Here is a 10,361-nt window from a genome sequence, read left to right on the forward strand (position 1 = left end):
TTCGAAAATTTTACTTGACATCGACTAAATTATTTTTTAGCTAGCAACTATAAAATTCTATTTTTTTCTACGCCCGTTACAGTGATTAGTGAGTCTAACGAACCGACCCTCCCACTCCATAAGCATTTGCATCGATGCCATCCTTGCGCTGGCAAAACATTGAATGAAGCGGCAAAATTTTCAAATACCCGACGCGAAGCGTGTTGTGAGCATCGTTGCCGCCTTTCTACTGTATCCGTGGAGCTTAAATGTGACAGCTCAAATTCCAGATTCGTTAGGATACCCTGATCCTCGGTATTCGACGACTCGAAACTTGACTGCATTTTCGTGCGCAGGAGGAGCTCTTAACTGTCCTGACAATGGACAGTATGCTTCTGCTGGCGGTAATCTTACCTTGACGATTGTGGAAATGCGCAATTTACCTGATCTCGATAGCTTTGGACGAGCAGGTTTAGAGACCGACCCGTACGTTGAGGCGATTATCGGCGATAGTGTTCGCACATCAGATGTTGTGTGGAATTCGCTAAATCCACAGTGGCCGCCATGTAAAGAGCCTGGATGTACTGGGAAAGGTGACCTCGCTCGGGACCTGAATTTTGGTTTTCGAACAGCTGGAACAGAAATCATAATTCGTGTTTGGGACAAAGACAGCGGCTTTGAATTCGACGATGATCTAGTAGCTCAAATAATACTCAACACTATCTACTGTTCCGCGTTTTCGGCACTTAAACAGAAGGTTCCGTTTAATGATTCTTCGAGTTGGTCAATGCCGGAGCAACCGATGTGTGTCGAAGAGCTCTGGATTCCTTTGACTGAGAATGGAAATTGCAGCAATGCTGAATCACCAACGCCGTGCATGCGTATCCGTATGACTGTCATCCCGTTTCAGATGAGAACAGAGGAAGTTTTTGTATCAAATGCCTTGGTGGATGGGGGAATGGGCGGTTTTTATCCTGATGAAGACTCTTGGCTTTATGGACGAGTATATGCGAGCTCAAATACACGATTGTTGAGCTATTATCGAATGGTTGATTCGCGTGGCGGACTACTGATCCGTTCACTAAGTACGTTAAGTAATAATAAAGGCAACGCATCACTAGTTGGTAAATACGGCTTTGCACCACACGCACGTGTGACGCTAAATTTTGCAGCTCAACTTTACGTGTTCCGGCGTGTGGATGATGCGGCATCTTCGCCTGAATGGTTGAGCTCCTCCTTTGGATGGGCCGACACTCGTGAATACGCGCAATTGATGGACGTGGCTGGTGATTTCAAGGCTTTTACTAAGAATTTTACACCCCATTCGATTAACAAGTACGGAGACGCTGATGGAGACGGAATTATTACTGGAGCCAACATAGCTCTGAATTTCACGGATGCATCGTTGAGCATGTACTTTATCGTCGCTGTTCCACATCAATCGTTTGATCGCATTCCTGCTGTTTATTCGAAGACGTTTTCACGAACAATTTTTTTAAAAATTACGGCGCAGTATTGTCTGACGTTTGCCTTCTTGATTCTTCTAGTAGTGCGTTATTTGCAGCGTATGCATTGGCGCATTGAGCGAATTCATTCTTATCTGACCGCAAAAGTAGCCAGTAATGTACAGCTCCCTGCGATAGTCAAAGAAAACGGAGCGAAGGCTGATGTTATAGACAACACAAAGGAAACTAAACGGACACTTGAGTCATCGATAAAAGTGACGAAGCCCGACATTGTGGCCCAGCTTTTTCTTTGCTACAAGGATGATGAAAATAATACCCAATTTCGACGCAACTTGTACTACGCCACCTGGGCAGTAAATATTATCATAGCTTCGCCTGTTTTGATGCTATTGTCGTGGGGTGTGACGTCCGTCGTACTAGTGACACCGCCGGTATTTGGCTTTGGTATTATTTTTCTCGGTATCGGGGCATTGGGAGGAATCTATGCTGCTGCTGTGTGGATGCATACGGGCTGGCGAATGACAAAGCAAACGTTGTATCTCTTTACTATAGCATTTTTTGGGGCGTTCGTTTTTCTCTTTTCAGCCATCTTTGCAGATCCAAAGGTAAACACCGGAGGTGACCACCTAGACTTCTTTGCGCTCTCGTCCATTTTTCTTGCACTTAACATGATATTCATTATCTGGCTCGCCTTTACAAATGATTCAAAGCTTTCAAAATCTTTGAAACAAGTCATCGCTGTCGTAAGTGCATCTAAGAAAGTTACATCGTTGAAAACCAAGTATAAAAACTTGGGATCACTTGGACTGAAACTTGCTAATGCTAAAGGGAATATTCAAGCTGAAGAACAGCGAGAAGCAACGGCGGTGAGTCGAAAGCGACATGAGTCTGCTTTTGCTGCCATCTTAGGCGATCTTTACACTGTTGAACAATCATTACCAGGTCTAGAATGTGCAGACATTGCCAAAAGTGCTTTTGTTATACCGCCATCCACAAGAAAACGCATGAATCGAAAATGGTATCTGACTGCAATGACCAGCCTTTTTGTCTACTGCATTGTGGCCAGTGTTTGGACCGAATATGGGAGTCAAGCAGTAGGAATTTCTTCAACGCTAATACTAGTGGATATTTGTATGTACATGTTGCATCGCGGCAAGAGTGCGAATAACTGGAGTGCAGGCTACACAGTATTTCTAATGAGCTCCATACGGGTTTGCCTTGCAGCCTTCTGTGGTAGGTACTGGATCATTGGGCACGCCTTCTTGTACATGGTGTTTGGCACGGCCCTTTGTCATGAAATTATTGGTCGAAACCTGCCACGTTTGAACAAACAAGAAGCAGGAGCCGTCACATTTTTTGGTCATGACCCGCACAAGGAACGTCAGCAGCAATTAGATGTTAGCACTATGCCCGAGTTTGTGCTGGGATTTCTATCATTTTTCTATCTCTTTTTGTTGCTTGGCGTTGCTTTTGATTCGAATGCTAACCAGACCATTCACGTGCCAGTCTTAGGTCAGGAGTGGCCGCTGTGGATATTTGGCGTACTAGCATTCATTGTCGTCCTTTTCGTTGGTCTTTCACTTGCCACATCCAGAGCATTATTTTTACAGAAAGAACAACTTTTATCAAACTATGCTACAAACGTTTACCTTTTTGTTCGGCCATGGCGATTACCGTATATGCTGGCTGCTGCATCGGAAGTGCTTATTATCTGTTGGGGTCTGTTTGTTTATGCATCGACAGAGTCAACATTCATCCTTGAGTCTTCATTTTTCGCACCTCTCATTCTCATGTTGTCGTTAGCAGTATATGCACAATGGAAAAAGAACGATTATCGTCTTGTCATTTGGCCTCCTGAAGATGACGACGACGATGTGCTAGATGATGACGGTCTACTGGATGAGGCAGCAGCAGTCGAGCAAGAAGCAGAGCTTATGCGAGAGAATTTTGTCATCCCTCCTTTAATGGGCAAAGAAACGAATCAAAATTTTGGTGGGCTCGATGAGACATTTAAAATGCCAAACCTGCCGTCCATGAGTGTGTTAGAAAACTCTGGTAGTGGAGACTTAGGGGTTACGACTCCAGTCAAGAAACAAGGACCTTTGATCTCTAGAAAAAACAAAATTACTTCCTCCTTAGACAACGCGACTTCGAAACATAACACTTCAAACGCATCGGATAATCTTTCGGAGGCTTCCAAGGATAGAGACGACGACACACTGCTAAGTCTATCAGCTGCAAAATTACTTAGCTTGGTTTGGAATAAAGGCCTTGTGAGCTGTTGGCATGCCTTTTTCTCGCGCAATAAATGGATGAAAAAATACAAGAAAGAAGAACCCGATTTACGACACCATAACAATCAATCTACGGGTCCCTCCCTGAACGACGATGATGAAGATGCTGCACGTCCATTGCTTAATGACAACGATGTCAATAATATGATCTTGGCTCGTCGGAAATTGGCGACTTCAGGGGGAGATAACAATATTGATTTTACGAAGATGACACTTTACGAGGCTTATAAGGAAGGATATTTACTACCGCAGGATCACATAACAATCGGTTCATTCGTCGTACTACTGGCATTGATTATGCTCTACGGGATGATTCTTACTGCCACTGAAAATCCCTCTTGGCTTGGACAGATCGTTTGGACAATAACTTATGTTCTGATCTTTACAATATTTCCAACGATTAAATTTTTCAAGACATCGACAGTTACCTCTGAGATGAAATTTTGTTACGTGGGGAGTGCATTGCTAGCGTGGATTACTGGTTTTGTGTTCTTCTTCGCTGCGCTCAAGGCCGATGTGAATCAGGTTGGGTCTCTGGTGGTTCTCTCAATTTTGGTATTCTATCCAATCTTTTTACTCTTTGCGGTCACGCTATGTCGCTGGCAAGACGAGAATTGGATCATCACGCGTCCTATCCGTGGTATTGGTGGATTCTGCATTGGCGCGATTGTTCTTTGGATCTGTGAGATGTATGTGTTTGTTAGTGTTACCTTAGGTGGCGTCTTGACATTTTTACTGGCACTATATCTTTTTATCACGTACTTTGTCGTCAAATGGGTCGAGAACGACCATTTCCTCGCCCCAGTGTACCAACGACAGGCTAGCTTTATCGTTTTAAGTGCCACGATTGCTGCTATCATTGCGGCTCTAATGTTAGGCATGAGCTTCTTCACCTGTCTTTCTATCGTCTTTATGGTGCTCCTTCTAAAATATTCACTTCTCTTTGTTGCTGGCTGGATCATTGCAAAGCGCTCGGCTGATGAATCAGTCTTCTACTCACCCTACCTCTTTCCTGTCTTTTCATACAATGCCTTCACCAATAATGTTGTGGACGAGACGCACAATGTGCTCTCACTCTACATGGTATTTCTATTGCTCTTCCTCTGGGGCGTTGCTGGTGTCATGTTTGTTGATCCTCTAAGTTTTGGTGTCGGACTTTGTAGTCTCGTTTTACTTACCTGCGCTGGCGTCACTGCTCATCTGTGCGCTATCACACCTGTACAAATGGGCATTGCTGCAAAGTACATGAATGAAATGATTCTTAAAGATGCCAGCGAAGCAGCTCAATTAGTATTCTGTCGTCGTAGTCAGCCTTTTACTCTCGAGTCCCCAGAGTTTGTAGAGCAGGAGCGTCGAGAAAAACTAGCTGAGCTCGAGTTTCAAGCCATTGCTAACGGCGATTCAGCACTTGTGAGTCGAAAGAAAGCAGCAAAAGCAAAAGAAGAACAGGACAAAGTTAAAAATGGGCTACAGTCTAAGTGTGGTGACATAGCACTAGATATTGAAGATACTAAACGTCAATGCCGGTATACAAGAGACATTAATGGTCTCGAAATTCCTCGAAAAGATGGATTCCTTTCATGGAAAGAAGTAAAAGAGGACGTATTTCAGCGTGGTGTAGGTCCATTTGGCTTCTTTTATGCGCTCACAATTCCTCCGCGAGTATATCGGTTTATACAATTGCGCTATTTTCCGTCAAGCCTCAAAGTTGTAAAGGAGGTGGAGGTTGATAAAAATGATGATGTACAAGCTTACAGTCTTGAACGGGGTGATAGCACGCTCACAGTCTCACCACAAACTCATGAAATTGATTCGAAGACAAGCCTCCCGCCGAAAGATTTGTTTGAGCTCCTGCTGCAGTTACCAAAGCTCGATGCGGCTTTAGACCGTGCATTTTACGAAGAAACTCGCTGTGTGATTCATTTGCAACTTTTAATGCTAACAGCTTCAGATGCTCGCTTGAGTCGAGAGAAAATCCTTTTTCAGAAATTTTTGCGGGAGAATCGCTTCAAGCTCATGTCTAATGGCATAAATCCCCCGGCAAATGTCTTTCGCACAAGTTCCTTTGCATCGATCGACATTCCATTAGTAGCTGTGTGGTTGCTTTCGCTTACTCTAGAAGCACGAGCGAAATTTCATGATCTTAAAGCAACATTTAATGTAGAAATGGAGCGCATGGATGCCATTGTAGATGCTGAGGATCGTGCAGCTGTGGTCGAGCAAGAGGAACTTCGTGCATACTGGGCACCATACGAAGCTCAACAGTGTCATCAGCGGATGCAAGAATATGTGGCTCGTCGACTACGTCGCGAAAGCGAAGGAATTCTTTCTGAAGAAGAAGAACGTAAATCTGGCTACGATGAAGGTCTTTTGAATGCAAGAGAAGCTTTGTCTGAAATCGAGTCGGGTTATTCTTGTCTTGCAGATGAGTATGGTCGATCATTGCAATTTGTGGATCAAGAATTTCCTCCAGACACGACTTCACTCACTGGATGTATATATGAAGTAGAAATTGCACCACAGTGGAAGGTAGCATCGGCTATAAACGGTGCCGCAGGATTGTTTGACGGAGGCACAGATCCTGATGATGTTCGAGTCGGCCGTCTAAATGATGCCTGGTTGCTGAGTGCTCTGAGTATTTTGGCTGCGTCTGGTGGTGTTGATGATGGCAAAGTCGATTTCTTAATCGATCGGTTGTTTGTGACGAAACAAACTTCTCTCACGGGAGCTTATGCTTTGCGTTTATTCCAGAATTGTCAATGGGAGACGGTGATTGTTGATGACTATTTTCCAGTTCTATACGATTTAAGCGAGCGTCAAGCTGCTGACATAGGCGCTGGGGAAGAAGCTGAGCATTTGCTTAGTGCAGGAGTTGCGTTCGCACACAGTCGCAATTTTGAAGAGCTATGGGTTCCGCTGGTTGAGAAGGCGTTTGCAAAATATTACGGAGGATACGCGGCTCTGGAACGTGGCTATGTGCATCATGCTCTTCGGGTGTTGTCTGGCTGTGAGTGCGATGAAATATTCTTAGCTCCGGCAGCTCGCGGTGCATTGAAAAAGACATTGTGGCAACAGCTAAAGTTATTTCGCAAGAATCGGTTTCTTCTCGGCGCATCTTCTTTGCCGAGTGAGCACGCAGACTCAGCACTGCAAGCAACTGGTCTAGTGTTTGATGCCTGCTATGTTATATACGATGTGCGAGAGCTGGATGGTGTGCAACTGCTGCGGCTGCGAAATCCACCAGGTGACCATCAAGAATGGAAAGGTGACTGGAGCGATAACTCACGTCTCTGGACTCGCCGACTACGCAAGCGTCTTGACATGCCGAAGGGCAAGGAAACGGAGACAGACAACACATTTTGGATGAGCTTTGATGATTTTTGTCATGCCTTCCGAGCGCTCTACGTATGTCGGTACTACGATCCTGCGAAGTGGACTGTCCAGGCACTATATGCTTGTTTCGCGCGCGAAGATGTCACTTCTAGCGGCCTTCCAACGCGGCATAACCCTGGATGCAAGGGGCTTGACAAAAATCCTCACTTTTCATTACGCATATCGCGTCCAACAGAGATCATCGTCACGGTTACGCAAGTGGACTCACATGGCTTGGCTCCAGTGACTGTGCTGCCCATAGCAGTGTACATTGTGGCTCATCAAGACCAAAAGGATCGAGCACGACGTGTAACCTTTCTAAATCAGGACAATGTTGTTGCGCATAGCGGTGTACCAATTCGAAACCGAGAAGTTCGACTTCAGTGCGAGCTGTCTGCTCGCACTTATACTTTGCTGGTAGCTGCGTACATATGTGGTATGGAAGGGCCGTTCCGATTGCACGTACAGAGCAATTATTTAGTCGAGCTCCAGCAGATTTGGCCTGCAGCTGGGAAGACTGATAATGGCATGACAATCGCAAGACAACCCGAAGGTCTTGTCGAGAAGATAACGGAGAAAATGAAACACACGATGACCAAGTCAAGAGCAGGAGCGAAAATTGTAGCAAAGACGCAAGAGTTGGCTGGCCAATTTGCGGCGGGTGCAGCTATTATCGATAATGTCATGAGAGATGAAGAAAGCTTTTTAAAGGAAAAACTTGCACAGCAACAACAGGAAGAGGCAGCAGAAATCGAACGCCAAGAGTTTCGTTTGACTGGAAAGAAAGTGAAGCAGACGGGCCTAAAAAATCCGTGGATCGAGCAGTGGGATGAAGGTGCAGGTAGAATCTTTTACTATAACAAACAGACTGGCATTTCTACCTGGGAGAAACCCGACGATTGGTAAACAAGACAACATGACAAGCTGTCGTTACTGATGTAAGCAATTAAGCCCTATTCTATTTGTAAATGCTTCGATGGGGTGGCAGCGTTAAGAGGAGGGCGTTAACGGGGATATATTTAATATTGCTGTCGCGCTCCTGGACATTCCTTTGCCACCAGCAAGTCCGTAAGAAAAGCAGAACTCCACAAGACTTGTGTAATTCGTATCTGCTACTCCGTTGATGTCGATGCTCCTCCCAGCCACAAACTGCATCACTGCTCGCGTACTTATCATGGTCGTATACCTGTCTGCGAACCGATCGTGCGTCATGATTTTTCAAGCCATACTTCGTGGTATCGCAATTAAGTGAGCCACACAGGTAGCATTTGTCACGGTCGTAACATTACAGAGCACGACATTGTGCTGTTTCGAGAGTGCTTATTCATACGGTGTTCTTCCACTTAATAATTGAAGAGACCTCTGGCTATATAATGTTCGAATGATAAATGAATCGAACAATTCACCTGTTAACTAAACACACATGGTATCACATGCTGTACAAACGCATGGTAGTCATTTATCATCTGCCTTGGTGCCGCTGTTTCGTTGACTGTCATGAGTATTAGCGGAGCTGCTCGGCTTTAAGCCACTTTTGTGGCTGTTGACCGAGCCTCGCTGCTCCTTACGTTTTGCATACTCTAGTAATCCTTGCATAATCTGCTGGCGATGCTCCTCGATCTCCACCATTCGCGCTAGAGCCACTTCTTCACACCGACGGATCTCTGTGGCTTCCAATGCAATTGCTGCGGCGGCCGCGAGTATAGGTTCAGCTGCATCTGCATCTGATGTTGCTTGTAGCTGGTGAAGGAGCTGCGCTAACTTGTCAGTGAGTTTGTCAATAGCACGGACCAATTGTGGGTCGTGAACTTGCACTGGGATTTTCATACATCCTACAACATTAGAATGGAATGAAACAGTTTTTGAATGTCAATGGTACTATAGTCAGTTTACCTGAGCTACTTGTCAAAGGCAGCGCGTTTTGTTGACGATTGCTTCGCTTGTCTTTATTCAATTCAAGTGTTGGAGGGTTGCTTGGGCGCTCATGCTCTTCCATTTTTTCGGTAGCGGCCACAGCTAGCGTATCTAATGCTGGGTATCTAGTTCGAGACGACGCTGGAGGACGTGCAAACGATAAAGATTCCGCAGCTGAAGAAGGAGCTGACGATTTTGCCGTAAGCCTCATTTTTTTCGTTGTCGAGGTCGAGCGTACATTGTGCAATCGTCCTAAGTACTCTTTGTGAGCTTCTCTACTTGCGGCCTGCAATCGATCGACTCTAGCTTGGAAGGCTTGATCTGATTCTCTTGTTACATGCCCCTCTGTTAACTTTGCATAGCTTTCTGAGTCTAAAGATACTCCATCAATCTCTATTAAGCGTGCAATGGATGCACGGATCCGTGCGCTCCAGTTTCGATCTATTTCGCTTCTGCTCATTGTCGTATTTGACCAAGGAGCAGCTGAAGCAGCATCAGCAGTGAGATGCTTGCTACGGATCGCACTACGCAATGGCTCTCTGTCCGTCTAAGACCATGCATTCAGCAAATATCATGCGAGTTGGCTCATGGTGAAGCCTTGTTCACGTACCTCTTCATGCCATTGAACACTATTCGCCTGCGAGTTGTTCGTAGATTCATGCAGGTGATGAAGCAAAAAATCTAAATACAAATGACAAGACACGTGATAAGGTCACTGCTCTGATCTTCCTTTTTATAGCGGCGAGATGTCCGCAGAACATGGTTCGCATCATTCCACCTTGAGCATCATGAGCGCGACCCTGAGGAGTTTTGTCTTGCGTTTCCTCGATCTCCTGCCGCCACATTCTTGTAAAGTATTTAGCGATTTGGCTATCGTCTGACGGTTCTGCTGTGTTCTTAACAACTGAGCTACAACATTATGCTGTGTAAAGAGGTCAGACAGTGAAATTTCAGTCCAAACTAGAAGTTTTGCTCGAGACGGAACGAAACACAACAGATAAAACAAGCAAATTTCGGGATGGCTAAATTTTAAGATATCAACTTAGGGATAGCTTCAGATCATGCGCTTACAATCTGTACTTTCACGAAGCACAAGCGCCTTATAATCTGTTAGCAGCGTAATAGCCGGAAAATAGATTTCTCAGTTGTGAACATTCTACTGACTATGTAGTACACTGAATAAGACCGGAGTCTTTGTGATTGATGAGCTGCCATACTGTGTAATATATTGCCGCACAGCAAGACTTGGTGTGACTCCCCACTTGACAGAAGAGTCAGGCGCCATTGTGCGTAAGACTCGAACTAATGCGAGCAAGTAAATTTTCGTCTATTTAAA

The 10,361-nt window shown here is 45.1% G+C and overlaps 2 protein-coding genes across 2 annotated transcripts; one reads left to right on the forward strand and one right to left on the reverse strand.

Moving 5' to 3' along the window:
* Nucleotides 1-163: 163 nt before the first annotated feature.
* On the forward strand, nucleotides 164-8,017 carry PHALS_06131 (calpain-like cysteine protease c2; the record flags this gene model as incomplete). Its single annotated transcript, XM_024719365.1, has 1 exon — nucleotides 164-8,017. The coding sequence occupies one exon, from the start codon at nucleotides 164-166 to the stop codon at nucleotides 8,015-8,017; it is 7,854 nt and encodes a 2,617-aa protein (XP_024584671.1).
* A 549-nt stretch (nucleotides 8,018-8,566) lies between these two features.
* PHALS_06132 (uncharacterized protein) lies at nucleotides 8,567-9,870 on the reverse strand (the record flags this gene model as incomplete). The annotated part of the gene is made up of 4 exons (XM_024719366.1): nucleotides 8,567-8,943; nucleotides 9,005-9,572; nucleotides 9,636-9,706; nucleotides 9,804-9,870. 4 exons carry the CDS (start codon nucleotides 9,868-9,870, stop codon nucleotides 8,567-8,569), a joined length of 1,083 nt encoding a protein of 360 aa, XP_024584672.1.
* Nucleotides 9,871-10,361: the final 491 nt, after the last annotated feature.

This window comes from Plasmopara halstedii (assembly GCF_900000015.1).
Source record: "Plasmopara halstedii genome assembly, contig: Scaffold_2956, whole genome shotgun sequence".
Lineage (NCBI taxonomy): Eukaryota > Oomycota > Peronosporomycetes > Peronosporales > Peronosporaceae > Plasmopara > Plasmopara halstedii.